This window comes from Convolutriloba macropyga, chromosome 9 (genome assembly GCF_964194025.1).
Source record: "Convolutriloba macropyga chromosome 9, txConMacr16.3, whole genome shotgun sequence".
In the NCBI taxonomy this organism is placed as follows: domain Eukaryota; kingdom Metazoa; phylum Xenacoelomorpha; order Acoela; family Convolutidae; genus Convolutriloba; species Convolutriloba macropyga.
In genome coordinates, this window is record NC_134476.1 from 59,521,882 (window position 1) to 59,539,677 (window position 17,796).

The window sequence follows — 17,796 nt, forward strand, 5'->3', positions numbered from 1 at the left end:
ATATGTACTGCCGACTGTGCTATTTGGCCCTTATTTCAGCTAAGCTGCAACGGACTTTATTAGCAACAAGCTTTACTTCGGAGTGAGAGCAATAGAGATTACTCCAAAATGAAGAACGAAAGCTTGAAAAAGTCACTTGAGAAGTCAAGGAATGTTCAAGAAGAAAAGCGCAAATTGGCCAAGCGAAAACTTTGCATAAAAAAGACCAACATGTTTACAAAAATTGCTACTTCGTTCAAGAGCAATTAATAAGCGAATCAGGCGAGCGGTTGACTTTGGTTGTTGCTAGCCTCGGAGATGGTGCACAACAAATAGGGCGCGATAGGAATGGCCGGCGAGAAAAATCGCGCTTCTAATAATGAGCTTCTGCCTACTGAAGCGTCCTACTGAAGCGTTTCAGTTCCCCACAGACTAAATTTTTAAGCGAGCAGCCTGGACATTTAATGACCTTTTTTCATAACAAGATATCCCTTTTCTTTAGACAAAAAGTCTTCTCTACAGCAGGCAAAATAACATCCTATCGAATTTTTAAATCTTTCTCCTTTTTTCAGCAAATTTGTTTTCTTGCCCTTCTTTTCTAGATGTTATTTTAACCACTGTAGAGAAGAGAAGGGCAAGACAACAAGTTTGCTGAAAAAAGGAGAGACACTTTTACAAAAATTTCTGAAACCTTCGTTCGACAGCAATCAAAATTAATTTATGAAACCAATTCAACTACCAAAGGAAAGCGAGAAACCAAAATGCATAGGTTATTTCAACAGGAAATTAATTAAAAATATGAATAAAACACTATAATTAAATTAAAAAACATTTCAATTAAGAAGTTTTTATTGGCTGTAACTTTGATAAATTTTTTGTTATGGGTACACAAACGATGTATAAGCAACAGGTCTTATTTCTGAATAAGAGAAATTTAGATAACGCTTATTGTTTCGTTTAAAAAAATCACTCGAGAAGTAAAATTCAGAAAATGTTCCACAAGATAATGGTCAAGCAAAATACACAAACGTTTACAATTATTGCCTCAAACTTCGTTAGAGAGGAAAACACTCACCACTGAACTCGTTGTTCCGACCCCTTTTGAGGGGGAGGAACTATATACTCAAATGGGTTTTTTTTGTTCAGTCAATTTTATCCGATCGATATATTCATCGTAGAGAGTTGAGACTGGTATCATTAAAAAGCACGTCCAGCGTAGAATATGGAATTAAAAAGGTTTTTTTTTTAATTTTCGTTTTCTACAGGGAGTTATCGAGGTTTAAACTTCTGAGAAAAGTAGAGTAAATTCACTTTGTTTTTATTCACATTTTCCAAAACTTTTGCCTAAATTTTGGTCAACTTTAAAAATTTGCAAAAAATTTTTAATAGTGTCGTTGATTTTATTTTCAAAGACAAACAAGCATTGTTCATTATTTTGATTTAATTTTTTTGGTCAAAAATTCTGGATCAGTATTTCAAAATTCAGCCTTTTTCATCAAAAACAGCGCAAAATAAGCTACTTTAGTCCACTTTGATTAAATTTGCCGGCGGTTCACCCCCAAAACAACACTAATATAATCTTTGTACAATCAGAAGGGGGCTATTCCTACTTCAACTTCCGCTGAGAGTGCTCTGTAATTAAAACTAGAGATCTCTATAATAGTCGCAAGGATGATGACCAAAATGATGTATTCATGTAGTCACAACCCTTAACTCTGGTATGTGCAGGAGGCACAACAGAAAAAACAGGTTTTCAACAATTTCAGTTCAAAAACACAATTTTAAGTTTGACTATTGACGGTTATATTGATGTAGATTTTTCTATATATTCGGCCGGGAGACGAGCAAAGCTGGTACTCAGAAAGACTTTTGTATTTTGGTGCGAAAAGCATACATTGTTCTTTCGTTATTTGTGATTCTGGAGAAAAGAGCGTGATCCTAAAACTTATCCTAAAACTTCGGAGTAAAGAGCGCGACAGTAATCTAAAAATGATATAAAAAACGAGTGCCATTACAAGATCAAAATCAAAATAGTATTTTACGGAATAAAATTTTCCTTGAACGTCTGATGATAGACTTTGTTCATTTGGAGATGTATTTCGAGTTGCATTTCGAATTGCTCTCGAACGACAGTCGGGTGGAAAAAACATTTGCCCCCACCTGGATTTGAACCACTGACACCCTGCTTCATAATCATATATACTGCTGACTGTGCTATTTGGCCCTTATTTCAGCTATGCTGCAACCGACTTTATTAGCAACAAGCTTTACTTCGGAGTGAGAGCAATAGAGATCACTCAAAAATGAAGAACGAAAGCTTGAAAAAGTCACTTGAGAAGTCAAAGAATGTTCTAGAAGAAAAACGCGAACTGGCCAAGCGAAAAATTTGCAAATTGGCCAAGCGAAAAATTTGCATAAAAAGACCAACATGTTTACAAAAATTGCTACTTCGTTCAAGAGCAATTAATAACCGAATCAGGCGGTGGTTTAACTTTGGTTGTTGCTAGCCTCGGAGATGGTGCACAACAAATAGGGCGCGATAGGAATGGCGGGCGAGAAAAATCGCGCTTCTAATAATGAACTTCTGCCTACTGAAGCCTTTAAGTTCCCCACAGACTAAATTTATAAGCGAGCAGCCTGGACATTGAATGCCCTCTTTTCATAACAAGATATCACTTTTCTTTAGACGAAAAGTCTTCTCTACAGCAGGCAAAATAATATCCTATCGAACAAAGGTTTCAGAAATTTTTTAAATCTGTTTTTCTTTTTCAGCAAATTTGTTGTCTTGCCCTTCTTTTCTAGATATTATTTTAACCACTGTAGAGAAGAGAAGAGCAAGACAACAAGTTTGCAGAAGAAAGGAGAAACATTTTTACAAAAATTTCTGAAACATTCGTCCGACAGCAATCAAAATTAATTTATGAAAACAATTCAGCTACCCAAAAAAAGCGAGAAAACAAAATGCATAGGTTATTTCAACATGAAATTAAGTACAAATATGAATAAAAAACTAAAAACATTAAACCTTAAACTAAAAAAAAAACATTTCAATTAAGAAGTTTTTATTAGCTGTAACATTGATAAAATTTTTGTTATGGGTACACAAACGATGTATAAGCAACGGGTCTTTTTTCTGAATAAAAGAAATTTAGATAACGCTTATTGTCATGTTTAAAAAAGTCACTCGAGAAGTGAAATTCGGAAAATGTTCTACAAGATAATGGTCAAGCAAAATACACAAACGTTTACAATTATTGCCTCAAACTTCGTTAGAGAGGGAAACACACTCACCACTGAACTCGTTGTTCCGACCCCTTTTGAGGGGGAGGAACTATATACTCAAATGGGTTTTTTTGTTCAGTCAATTTTCCCCAATCGATATATTCATCGTAGAGAGTTGAGACTGGTATCATTAAAAAGCACGTCCAGCGTAGAATATGGAATTAAAAAGGTTTTTTTTTAATTTTCGTTTTCTACAGGGAGTTATCGGGGTTTAAACTTCTGAGAAAAGTAGAGTGAATTAACCTTGTTTTTATTCATATTTTCCAAAACTTTTGCCTAAATTTTTGTCAATTTTGCAAAAATTTGTTAAAATTTTTAGGAAGTTTCGTTGATTTTATTTTCAAAGACAAACAAGCATTGTTAATTATTTTGATTTAATTTTTTCGGTCAAAAATTCTGGATCAATATTTCAAAATTCAGCCTTTTTCATCAAAAACAGCGCAAAATAAGCTAATTTAGTCCACTTTGATTAAATTTGTCGGCAGTACACCCCCAAAACAACACTAATACAATCTTTGTACAATCAGAAGGGGGCTATTCCTACTTCAACTTCCGCTGAGAGTGCTCTGTAATTAAAACTTCGCCGTTTTTTTGCTAACTTCACTCGTTGATTATTTTTGAGTTTTCAACTAACAATTAACTATATCTTCAACATTCGAAAAATCAATTCTTCCTAACGGACAATAAGCGTTAGCAGGGCTAAATTTGGGTCAATCTTGGACTGTTACAATACAAAAAGAAAACGGATTGTAATACAAAAAGAAAACCGATTGTCGGTCTTTTTTTCGAAAAAAAAGACATTATTTAAATATTTAAGAACAGAACATACCAAATCAAAGCTCAGGAGTGATAGGTCCTATTGGCTTCCTAATGAGCTCTAAGCTAATGCATTTAATTTTTTACTTGGAAATTTATAGTCTTTTTGACTTTTAAATAATTTACTTTTTAAATAAATAATGGCTTAATGAACTTTTCCTATATTTTTTCTAGCTTAAACTTCTGGCTTAGTGTCATCAAAGAAAGAATGCTTCTTCATTCTACTGATTTCATAACAAGATATCCCTTTTCTTTAGACGAAAAGTCTTCTCTACAGCAGGCAAAATAATATCCTATCGAACAAAGGTTTCAGAAATTTTTTAAATCTGTTTTTCTTTTTCAGCAAATTTGTTGTCTTGCCCTTCTTTTCTAGATATTATTTTAACCACTGTAGAGAAGAGAAGAGCAAGACAACAAGTTTGCAGAAGAAAGGAGAAACATTTTTACAAAAATTTCTGAAACCTTCGTCCGACAGCAATCAAAATTAATTTATGAAAACAATTCAGCTACCAAAAAAAAGCGAGAAAACAAAATGCATAGGTTATTTCAACATGAAATTAAGTAAAAATATGAATAAAAAACTAAAAACATTAAACCTTAAACTAAAAAAAACATTTCAATTAAGAAGTTTTTATTAGCTGTAACATTGATAAATTTTTTGTTATGGGTACACAAACGATGTATAAGCAACAGGTCTTTTTTCTGAATAAGAGAAATTTAGATAACGCTTATTGTCACGTTTAAAAAAGTCACTCGAGAAGTGAAATTCGGAAAATGTTCTACAAGATAATGGTCAAGCAAAATACACAAACGTTTACAATTATTGCCTCAAACTTCGTTAGAGAGGGAAACACACTCACCACTGAACTCGTTGTTCCGACCCCTTTTGAGGGGGAGGAACTATATACTCAAATGGGTTTTTTTGTTCAGTCAATTTTCCCCGATCGATATATTCATCGTAGAGAGTTGAGACTGGTATCATTAAAAAGCACGTCCAGCGTAGAATATGGAATTAAAAAGGTTTTTTTTAATTTTCGTTTTCTACAGGGAGTTATCGAGGTTTAAACTTCTGAGAAAAGTAGAGTGAATTCACCTTGTTTTTATTCATATTTTCCAAAACTTTTGCCTAAATTTTTGTCATCTTTGCAAAAATTTGTTAAAATTTTTAGGAAGTTTTGTTGATTTTTTTTTCAAAGACAAACAAGCATTGTTGATTATTTTGATTTAATTTTTTCGGTCAAAAATTATGGATCAATATTTCAAAATTCAGCCTTTTTCATCAAAAACAGCGCAAAATAAGCTACTTTAGTCCACTTTGATTAAATTTGTCGGCAGTACACCCCCAAAACAACACTAATACAATCTTTGTACAATCAGAAGGGGCTATTCCTACTTCAACTTCCGCTGAGAGTGCTCTGTAATTAAAACTTCGCCGTTTTTTTGCTAACTTCACTCGTTGATTATTTTTGAGTTTTCAACTAATAATTATCTATATCTACAACATTCGAAAAATCAATTCTTCCTAACGGACAATAAGCGTTAGCAGGGCTAAATTTGGGTCAATCTTGGACTGTTACAATACGAAAAGAAAACGGATTGTAATACAAAAAGAAAACGGATTGTCGGTCTTTTTTTCGAAAAAAGACATTATTTAAATATTTAAGAACAGAACATACCAAATCAAAGCTCAGGAGTGATAGGTCCTATTGGCTTCCTAATCAGCTCTAAGCTAATGCATTTATTTTTTACTTGGAAATTTATAGTCTTTTTGACTTTTAAATAATTTACTTTTTAAATAAATAATGGCTTAATGAACTTTTCCTATATTTTTTCTAGCTTAAACTTCTGGCTTAGTGTCATCAGGGAAAGAATGCTTCTTCATTCTACTGATTTAAAATTTATTCTCGATTGCAGTTTTAAGCCTGAATTTATTGTTTTCTGGCTCTGATACTAGATTTCAGATTTTTTTTTGTTTTTAGATATTTGCCAGTTTTTCTCGTTTTGTTTTGGTTTGTCACATTATCACATCATTGACAGTTCTCATATCACATTATTAGCGTTCAAAATAAGGCACAACTGAACATATTCAAATCCTGAAAAACATAGATTATCGTTTTAACGGCCTCGACACTTCTTTCTTGAAGAAATTAGTTGAATTTTTTAATCTTGTCTTTAACTGTCATTTTTACTTTGTCGTTTCGGTCGTATGATATTTCCTGTAAAGTGATAGGTTTCATTGGTTTTTTTATGGAAGAATAGATGAGCCGATATTCTGCTATTAGTAAATAGCTAATGGCTTTCATGACTTTGAAAACAATCGTTTTCCAAAACTAAAAAAAACTTTTTAACTTCGCATTTTTGTTCTTTTTATTTTTCTCTCTGTTTCCTAATCTCGTTAGTTAATTACAGGTCAAATATGAAATTATGGGTGTCAAGGGAAGGTGTCAAAAGGGATTGACGTCCCAAAATCTATTTTTTTAAAGAATTCGTTATGATCTTACTGGCTTCGACACCGGTCTTTCACAAAAAAAATTAAATTAATTTGAACGTCATATTTGACGTTCCTTTTGTAGACGCAAGACATATTCTGGATCATTGCAGGTGTCAAGAGCTTCCTTTGGATGAATAAACGACCCTATTTAAATACTTCATTTTGTAATTAATGTCTTTCATGACTTTGGATGTCATTTTGTTTCGAAAAAAAATCAAAAGTATTACATACTTTTGCCCTTTTTCTCTTTTTTGTCTACTTGTTACCTAGTCTCACTAAAGAATGGCCTTGTACTACATTATCGCTGTTTGAAGAAGGTGCAAGAGCCAAAATATGGCTTGACGGTTTTGACAGCGTTTTCTGGCAAGTTTCAATTGAATTTTTGTTTGTTGTTTTTAGCCGCTTAAAAAATTGAATAAGGACAGGATCTAACGCCCTTCTATAGAAGCATTAGTAATCGTAAAACTTTGGGATATTTTACTTGATTTCTAATGGTTTTCATTACTTTGAAGTTAATTGTTAAAAAAATAAGCGAATAGCTTAACTTAAATTTTTTTTGTCTAATTGTTACCAAACCTTTTTATGGACTGGTCCCATATCTTTTCTGGTGATTTATAAGTTATTTTGTTTAGTTTGAGGTTTATCTGAGGGTATGTTTACTTTGTTATTAAATTTTGTTTTTCAAAACGGACAAAGTTTTCAATGTAATTAGTCTTTGTTGTTGTTGTTGTTGTTTGATTTTGCTGTTCGTCTGTACTCGCTTTCTCAATATTGGCATATCACAGCAATCTAATGCATCAATTTTTATGTGCCATCGCACATTACCGAGCCGCCTTGTTGCTCTAAATGCTCAAAACTTCGAGAGCAATTAAGGTTTGCAGCAATGGATACTCTTAACAATTCCCTTCGCCAAATCAATTTGTCATCAATTTGTCTGGTCCATTGAATCACCATTTGAAAGATTATATTTTGGGGATAAGGAGAGCGAGCTAACCAGAACTTGGGTTGGCTGAGACTCCACATCTGAGCATGGATGGCAATGAGGATGCAGCACCTGTGGCAGAAGTCGAACACAATCGGGGCAGCCCAGTGCAGTCCACTCTGCACAGACGCATGAACAGTCACCACTCTCTCACTCAGAGCCTCCATCATCTCTTCCCGCACTTTCAAAGGAGAGGACCTGTAGCGCAGTCCGTTGTAAAAATGAAATCACGTCTGTTTAGAATTTTGCAACAAAACGTTCAAACATAACCGACTAACGTCGGGCGAACTGCTCTCGAACGACCGGCGAGCGGTTGGCTTTAGATTGGGAAATATGTTAGCATTATGGGGAGGGGCGAAATTTGACAACAGCTAATGTGACATCCCCTATACGCTCGACTGCTGGCTGTCACATAGGGTGGCTAAGGGTTTATCCAGTACCATTTTGATTCTAAATTGCGAGTCAAACGTTCAAAATCAGAGTTTCTCCGAATGCGTGGTTCGAGGCAAAACGTTCTGTTTCTGCGTTATCAGTTCCAAAAAAGTTTAATTCTATGTTATTTTCAGTGCCATACGTACCAATTGGATATTGGAGTGGCAAAATTAACAACTGAAAATACGAAATTTTACTGTATGCAATATTTTTCAACTTCCATATTTAACAACCAATCAAAAGCTGGAAGTTTGATAACGTAGCTTTTCAAAAAAAGAAGTGGGGATTGACCTTGGGACCACTTGATTCTGATTATTATTCAAAATGAATAGAGTACTGTGCGATGTACATTCAACTCAGGATAACTTTTTAAATTAAAAAAAAATGATTGACTTTTTGCCTGAATGGCTTTTGATCAGTTATTTTCTTCGTTCAGTTCAACTTGAAATTATTTCTTGACTTTCCTTTGGGTTGGTTTGGAAGCCTGTGCCGTCTGGTTTTGAAAAGAGTCGGACACTCAAATACAAGATGGAAAAGGCTAAGATGCTCTGTGGAACAAATGGTTGGATAAAATTGCAAAAAACTTTCAGTAAAACTTGAAAATGGAAGTTGACGAGGTTTTTGTTATTGTCGTGCAACAATCAAGTCAGAAGTAAAACTTAAAAAACGTTGACTTTTGTCCTTATCGCAACCAAAACGAGTTGGTTGCTCCCGCAATTCAAAACTGATATAAAAAACTTAACAAAGTGTCTAGAACAATGTAATTGAATCCTTATCTACATTCTCTTACATTTTATGGTTTACCCCTCGTTCAAAGAACAAAACCTTTCCCAAAACATTTTTGAGGACAAACGTCTCCCCTGTTACTGGCAAACAGTTTTATAGGACACAGAAGAGACACAGAAAAGACACCGAAAAGACACAGAAAAGACACCGAAAAGACACAGAAAAGAAAAGGCAAGCAATTTTTTCAGCGACGAAGCCAAGATTGGGTTACAGACGTTACCCAGCAAAGACGATTTTTTTGGAAATTGGGTTTCAGACGTCACCCCGACGAGAGGATCTATTTTTTACTGGTTTCAGACGTCACCAGCAGAAGTCCGCCCGAGGTCTCAGTCGTTACCTCTGATGTCCTGTTCCCCGGTAAGAGCCATCCAAAGTCTCTACTTTTTTTCGACAAAAAGCCTCAAAAAAAGTGATATTTGTCGCCCCAAAAAACTTTTTTGTTACTGCAACACCTTGATTGATATACCTTGACTAGTTTTATTATTTGCAAAGCGATTAAAGGCAATTTTCTTACTCTTAAAGAAAAATCTGCGAAAAAAAAAACAAATCAGAAAAAATTTTGAATTCAGAAAATTCAAAAACCCAATTTCTGACTACATATCCGTTTCAATTGCGGAAAAAAACATTAAACTACTCTTTTGAATTGGTTTGTAATGAAACAGAAAGCTATTTGCATCGATATATCCAATCAGTATTATATGAATGAGAAATGTCAGAAAAAAAATTTTGAATTCAGAAAATTCAAAAAACCCAATTTAGTTTTCTGACTACATATCCGTTTCAATTGAGGAATAAACTATTAAACCACTCTCTTGAATTGGTTGGTAATCAAACAGAAAGCTATTTGCATCGATATATCCAATCAGTATCATATAAATGAGAAAGGTCAAAAAAAATGAATTCAGAAAATTCAAAAAACACAATTCACTTTTCTGACTACATATCCGTTTCAATTGCGGAAAAAACTATTAAACCATTCTTTTGAATTGGTGTTAGATCAAACAAAAAGCCACTTTGATCGATATATCACATCAGCATTGTAAATAAGAATTTTCAGAAAAAATTTTTTGAATTCAGAAAATTCAAAAAACACAACTTAGTTTTCTGACTACAAATCCGTTTCAATTGCGGAATAAACCATTGAAGCACTCTCTTGAATTGGTTTGTATTCAAAGAGAAAGCTATTTCCATCGGTTTATCAAATCAGTATCATATCAATAAAAAATGTCAGAAAGAAAATTTTGAATACAGAAAATTCAAAAAACACAATTTAGTTTTCTGAATCCAAATCCGTTTCAATTGCGGATTAAACCATTGAAACACTGTCTTGAATTGGTTTGCATTCAACAAGAAAGCCATTTCCATCGATTTATCCAATCAGTATCATATAAATGAGAAACGTCAGAAAAAATTTTTTGAAATCAGAAAATTCAAAAAACAAAAGTTAATTTTCTGACTAAACATTCATTTGAATTGCCGAATAAACCACTTAACAAACCCCTATGACAAGTCATTGTCAGTCGGTTTGATGGTTTCACCTGTATAGGGAAGTAAATAGAAAGTCAATAGGTGCCACACCAAATATCAAAACTTTCATTTGACGAAAATAACTACCGTTTTAATTTTTTTTGGAAAAAACTTCCAAAACTTGATTTTTTGCAGAAATCCTCGGTCTCAGACGTTGCCGTCTGAGAAATCTGTTTATCCCTATTGGCTTCAGACGTTACCATCAGCAGAAGAGGAGTTTTCAAAGAAAATTGGTTCCAGTAGTCACCAGAAAATTTGATGTCTTTTTTCCTACTTTCAATTTTTTTTGAAAGGCAGATCTCAGACGTTATCTGTCGGAGAGCGCTTTGAGAGTTTAATACAGTCAATGCATTTTATAAATAACGAACACAGAGTGAAAAGAGCAGATAAAGTCACACAGTTTTAAAGAAAACGAAAAAGTTTGTGCAAAACTCGAAAAAGACAATTTCCGACAATGTCCAATAACAACTGCAAACGCGGCTAGCCAGAAGTACTCAACGACAAGTCATGGAAATCAGGGAAAGCCAGTAAAAACCCTCCACGGTGATTAAAATGGCTTCGTACCCCAGTAACAATGTACAGTTTAGAGTAACAATTTACAGTTTAGAGCCAAGTTCCCAAATTCAAACTCACAAACTCTTGAAACTGCTGTTGAAATAAACTTCATTGTTAATGGTTGTACATTAATTCTTCTTCTTCTTTCTCGTGCATTCTGGCATTAAAAAAATAGTTCAGTGCGTTTACATCAAAGTGTTGGTGAAGATATTCTGCGCTCCGCTGGTGAGCTGTTCTTTAGTGGTGCGACGAAGTGGATAGAACGCTAGTATTTGGACAATGCGTTCCTTTAGAAGGGTGAATAGATCTCAAAATCTTCATGTCTATCGTTTGTCTGTGTCATCAAGGCCTGCTCCATCGTTTCCATTGCGACGTGTTGCATCTCATTGAGAAAATAGTCTGTTATTCTTCAACTGGGTCGATCTTCGCTCTTTGATCTCCTACAGAGTACCGGTTTCTTAGTTCTTATAGGGATAGTTCGAGATCATTTCGCGTGATTTCTGTTTAAGGAGAAAAAAAGACTTGTTTCCGTCAAAGTGCTCTGCGGTGATGAGATCACTTGACACGGCCATAATAGCCCCAAACTACGCCTTTGAAATGGTCCGTTTTCGTTCAGTAGGCCAGAGAAACGTCAGCAATGAATACTAGGTGGATTAGGGGTGAGCGTGAGGTGGATCATGAGGTCTTTTGTGTGTTCAGAAGTTGGTTAAATTGACGGAATCAAACATCTAATCTCTTAGTTTAAAATGGGGTGAGTGTTTTCTTCGGATCTTGAAAATAACATGCAGTTGTCATTTGATAGGGTGCTGCAGACACCGGAGCTGCAGTTGATGACTTTCAAGCGGTTGTGTTCCCGAATAAAATAAAATTAACTTGCTGAGAAACGTTCAGTGAAATATTAACTTCCGTTCACGCGGCCGATGGCCATATTGTTTCAAACCTTGCGGTATGACTATTGATCAATGAAAGCATTTCGATAAGTCGCGGAAAAAGGAATAAGATAGCAATGTTGTTGAAAACTATTATCCTTAAAGTTTTATGCGTTATGTACTGGGTGGAAAAATTGTTTAAACTTTTCTGCTGCTCCTATATACTTGACTGCTGCTAGATTTCTTTGTACCGTAGGCTAGCTAATGGTTGATTCGATACAAATTTGGCTCAAAATTGCCAAAAGCGTGCATGGTGCGAGGCAAAGCGTTCTGAATTGAAGTTCTGGAACATTTGTCAGTGCCATATGAAGCACCTGGATAGTGGAGTTGTAGTATTAATAACTGCATTTATGAAAATTTACTGCATGCAATATTTTTATTGGCAATATTTATCAACCAATGGAAAGCTGAAAGCTTGATAGCTAACTTCTTATAACAGACGATCAAAACTGTTTCCCTGTTGGACGTCAGTGGAACCCATAACTAAATTCAACTAAAATTGAGCTCCAGCGATTTCCCGTATTTTTGGGAAAGAAAGATAACGAAACTACATTAAGAGAAAAACACGGAGACAACGATACTAAAACATAACCGACTAACGTCGGAAGAATTGCTCTCAAACGACGGGCGAGAGAGCGAGATAGAGAGAGAGAGAGAGTGCGAGATTAAACGTGAGCGAGAAAGAGAAGTAAAAAAATGCCATCCAACACAGAGAGAGAGCTAGGAATTATTTTCATGATGAGATTCGACTCCACAACTTCAAGTTTTCTAGACTTGTTAGTAACTAGATCATACAGAAAAAAGCTGAAAGTGCAAAATCCAAAAGAAAAGTTTGCACATTTCGCAGTAAAGAAAATGTTCAAAAACTATTTTCTGTCTCTGGATTTATGTCAAGTAACTCATCTGCATGACTTGAAAAGCTTCGTTGGCCAGTAATGATCGTAAAAGGACAAAAATACTCAAAAAAATTTGAAAGCAATTGCAAATTTTAACAAAATCTTGCTAAAATTCGTGATATTGACATCTTCAGAACACCATTCCATTGTCTCAAGAGACTAACCAGTATCCCTATTTCAGGACTTCAACAGTTTCACTGGCTCATAAAGATCCATACATTTAGAACAAAAATGTTTCGAAAAATTTTCAAGTTAAATTTTATAAAAAAAAAATGCGAAAACTCGAGTCATTTAAATAGTGATAACCAATCCAATAACTCTAGAAACTAAGCAGCAGCTTACTATCAAATCTCTAAGGAGGTTTCTTGGCTCTTGAGGCTATAAAAACCTTTAAAAAAGACAAACAATTTCAAAAAACATGAAACTGCCAAAAATTTTTCAACAAAATACTAAAACTACTCGTTTAATGTTATAATCTTCAAAAACACTCCATTGCATCTAGAAACTATATAGTAAGTTATTATCAAATTCTAGAGGAGGTTCCTTGGCTCTTGAGTCTAGATAACCCTATAAAATGACAAAAATTGTCAACAAAAACTTGAAAAAATTGCAAATTTTATGAAATCTTGAAAACTATTCTATGGCCATTAAAAAGTTTCAGTAACCTATCATCAAGGCCTAGAGGAGGTTTCCTGGTTCCTGAGGCTGGAAAACCTTAGATAATGACAAAAAATTTTGAAAAATTTGAAAAAAGTATAATCAAACAATTGCTAAAATTCGTGATGTTAAAATGTTGAAAACCATTCCATTACCACTAGAAACTATGCAGCAAACCCTATTATCAAACCCTCAAGGATGTTTGAATGATGCTGAAAAACCTTGAATAATAGCGATAGATGTTTAAAAAAATGTCAACAGTTGGGGGGTTTTCAACCTCTAAGAACCGCTCTTCACACCATAAGTATAAGTCTCCAAAACGGTTTAGGCTGAAACAGAGCTAAAACGCTCTAAGAGCACTTAATGCCCGCTGGGCGCTACCTGTTTTCTTCATTTTTGAGGACGAAAAGTCAAAAGCGTCAGACGAAAAATCGGTCAAGCGAAAAATCCCATAAAAAAGACCGACAGGACTAAGATAATTGCTACAAACTTCGTTTGAGAGCAATTAAAAGTCTACTTAAAAAACTGACCCACAATTTTTCTGGTAGCGATCAACACGTTTCAAGATATTTAACGAACTTATCCGTCTTAAAAATACCCGGTAGATTCCCGGAAAGTAGCCGCCATTGATTCCCATAACCCCGATTGGGATTGAGGGAACAGAAAAACTGATTGATGTAAGAAAACGTTTTGAAAGTACGAACTATTTGTCGCTAGACGTATTCCTGTTTTTTAAGGAGAATACTGAGTCTCGTACCAATGCCAATAAGCATTAGACACGGTAACTAAGAATTATAAGATCAAATTTAAATAACGGGCATCTAAAATTATCCTCGTGTGTTTATCCACTTTGTTTTCGACTCTGTTTTGACACTGATTCTGTTTTTTTAAGATTGCTCTGCTGAGCAACTGGTGTTTAAAAGCACTGAGAGGAATGCAAGAAGAAGGAAACTCGCCTAGAGAAGTAAAAAAAAAATTAACGCACGCAAAATTTCGAAGTAAGAAACATAGCCGAAACAAAACCGTAGACGACTCGAAGATGTCTTTGCCAAAAAGCTGCCTGTCAAAAAACGTGTTTCTGATAACAGTGAGCATCAAAGAAGAGAAAGGACCATTTTATGAAATTAGAAAATTTCACTAAATTTCACAAGTACAAATACAAGGGGAAAACAAAAAATCAAGAAATCGAGACAATTTCATTACTCATACAAATTAGGACAAGCACAAAAGCATCTCTAACTTTGGAATAAAGCAAAAAACAAGAATTTATCTTTTTTGCAATTTTTTGTCGAAATTTAAGGAAAACCAATGCTTGGTAGTAATGAAGCTGTTTTTAATTTGTAATAGAAACTGCCCACGAGCATTAAGCTTACATTCAGATAAAAGTAACAGCAATAAATACAAACATACCCGGCAGATTGCTGGAAAATAGCCGCCGTTGATTCCAATAAGCATGATTGGGATTGAAAGAATAGAAGATATTGAAAAAACAAGATTTTTGTACAAAAACATTTTTTAAGTCCGATTTATTTTGATGGAATTTCGTAGTTGAACATACTTCTGTTTCTTAGAGAGAGGCTACAGGGGCTACTATAAATACCAATAAGCATTAGAGATGGTAACTAAGACTTATAGGAACGACGTTCAAATAGCGGGCATCTAAAATTGGGCTTTATGGGTTTATCCCGTTTCTACTTCTGACTTCAATTTTTTTTACTGACTCTGTTCATTTTGAATTGCTTTGCTGAGCAACTGATGCTCAAAATCATTTTTAGCAGAATGAGAGAAGAGAGAAACTAGCCTAGAGAAGTCAAAAAGATTTCACGCAAAATGTTGAAAAAGCGGCAAAATGAGGTAAAGCGAAAAATTTTTTTATTCGACGAAGTAAAAAAACATAGCAGGACAAGTCCTGACGTACAATTAAAGAATTTTCATTGACTAAACAGAAAAACTAGATCTAGAATGGACTATCAGTGAATTGAGAAAACCATTTTCAAAAAAAATCAGATCAAAAAATAAAAAAAACAAAAAATCAATGTCAAAATGCCGCATGTGAACAAAAAAACCACTATCGAGAAATGAAAATTTAATTCAAACAAAAAACTAGGCTTAGAATGAGCTGTGAATGGATTGGGAAAACCATTTAGAAAAAAATCCGATCCAAAAAATAAAAAAAAAGTAAAAATCAGAGTGAAATTGCCGCATGTGAACAAAAAAACCACTACCGAGAATTCGAATTTTTGTTCAAACACTGTTTTCTCACTCTACTTTAAAATTAGAGCGAAAAAAAAATCACGCCGCAAAACCACTCGCTTTTTCGCTCCATTTCCTGTTTCGGCGTGACCAAAATAACTACTCCAATTTGACTTCAAAAATCATGAAAATGTGTGAATAGATCTTACAAAAGACAGCGCCCCAATACAATTCAAATTATTTGAAATGTAAAAAAAAAATTGGAGCGCTATAATAGCCGGCTGAGAAGATGAGGCGGCTATTAATAAAGGGAGAAAAATTGCAAAATAGCCTTTAAACCGGAGAATTAGTTTTCAACTTAGCGTAGAACTCCTTTCAATTAAAAGAAAACCTTCGAAGCGCTAACAAAACAACCTGCAAACTAGAACTTTTGCTCGCTTAGCGAATTTTTTTCACACGTAAATTTGTCGCTCTGTTTCAAAAGAAGGCATGAACAAAAGTACAACTCTTTTCTCCGCTCTTCAAATTTTTTCAGTGAAGACGATATGACTTATACTTACTTGGCCACCCTGTGCGCCACTCCCCAGAGAGTCAATTTCAGTCTAAGTTCCATGTTGTTCACACTCTCTATCGGCTGAAGCAAATGAAGCAATGAAAACTAACAATTTATTGTTACCTATTCAGCAGAACACGAAAAAGAAAAGACACTTCTCTAGTTAAAGTGACAGAGGGGACATACACGCTTTCCAACTGCTTCAATTTCTCAAAGCATCTTAATTTTCTAAATATCTTGTGTTGGTAATTTCTGTTTCATACACAGCCGATTATTAAGAGTTTAATTTTTATACCAAATGCGATAGCGCCACGTTAAATGGTTCACATTTTGCTCAGAAATGTGGGTCAACAAGATTCGCAAATTGGTAACAAGATTTACCTGTGCGGGGTCCACCAGGAACGTGACTTGTATGTTGAATAACTGATCGAGTGAATGTCTGCTATGTTTATACTCGACTTCGAGTGTCTTACTCCATCCCTTCATCTGTTCCCCATCTGATTTCACCTCTGGCTTATCAGCATACTCTAAGCAACAAAAAAAGACCAAAGATCACTATATAAAACACTTCGAATTTATCCATTGGAATATATCTCATAAAACACCATTTTAACCAAATTTGCAAGTTTCTTCTATGCTCCTATGGGTATGTCCACAACACAAAATAGTTCAATATAAATAATGCAGAAAATGAAAAAAACTAAACAAATCGATTGATCGGATTCAACAAAATCAAACAGCGGGAAAATGCCCATGGCAGAACAGCCTCCAAAGACCATGAAACGAAGAAAAATGAAACATCTGACAAACATCAGACCCACGAATTGTTCTCAAACGTCGACCAAGAAGCCGAAAATTTGGTGGCACAAAAAACTGCATTAAAAGGGACCAGGAAGACTAAAATAAATAATAACTGCCACCCCAGTTCACCCAACATACAACTTTTTTTGATTTCGAACTGCCGCATATATGATTCTTATCAATTATACTAGGTCATGTACAATTTGAATTTTTGGTACTCATACAAGAATCATAAAAAAACTTTGATTCAACGGTTGAAACATAGCCGGCAGACTGCGGGAATAGCTGCAAAATAGACTTACATGCTGCCGCTTAAAGAACGTTAAAAACAAATTTATTTGAAAGGGATCGTATCATCGAGATCACTTTGGAGTGAAAAAACGATTGGAAAATCGAGATTTAACCCCCGATATGCGGCTTAAGAACCGCAAGCATTAACCACTCGGCTATCAGGACGTTGAGCTCAATTATCTTACAATCGATTTTATGTCTAGCAAAAATCAAAAAATTAAGAGTGAAACAAAGTCACCGAAAACGTCGAGCGAAAGAATTTTCTAGAGTAGACGTAAAACGAAAATGAGCCGCAGACGACAACAAAAACACATAGCGGGACAAGTCCTGAAAGATAGTCCAAAGAGGCATGCAGCGGCAGGGAAAATACCGAATGAAAGTTAAGAAAGTAGAAAAAAATTACTTAGGTTGTAGTAGACTATGTAGCGTCAAAATCTTCCAAACCAAAAATTGTATGAGTGAAACTTCCGCATAAACGCAGCACCAAGTTAAAAACATTGACGAAAGCTTGAAAGGACAAAAATTATTGCGAAAATATTAAATTCACTTTTGTCCAAATTTCAAGCTGACAGAAACTCTGCTCTTCATTCAAACATCCCTAAAACCATCTTGCTGCCCCTGAGATA

The 17,796-nt window shown here is 34.7% G+C and overlaps 1 protein-coding gene across 1 annotated transcript in view; it reads right to left on the minus strand.

Annotated features, from left to right (window-relative positions):
• Positions 1-17,796, minus strand: part of LOC142346283 (uncharacterized) — a 175,476-nt gene that overhangs the window by 101,220 nt on the left and 56,460 nt on the right. The window contains exons 3-5 of the mRNA XM_075398796.1: positions 16,460-16,605; positions 16,086-16,159; positions 7,563-7,748 (exon numbers count right to left, since the gene is read on the minus strand). Of these exons, the coding sequence (XP_075254911.1) occupies positions 7,563-7,748; positions 16,086-16,159; positions 16,460-16,605 (406 nt within the window). The remainder of the gene's footprint in view (positions 1-7,562; positions 7,749-16,085; positions 16,160-16,459; positions 16,606-17,796) is intronic.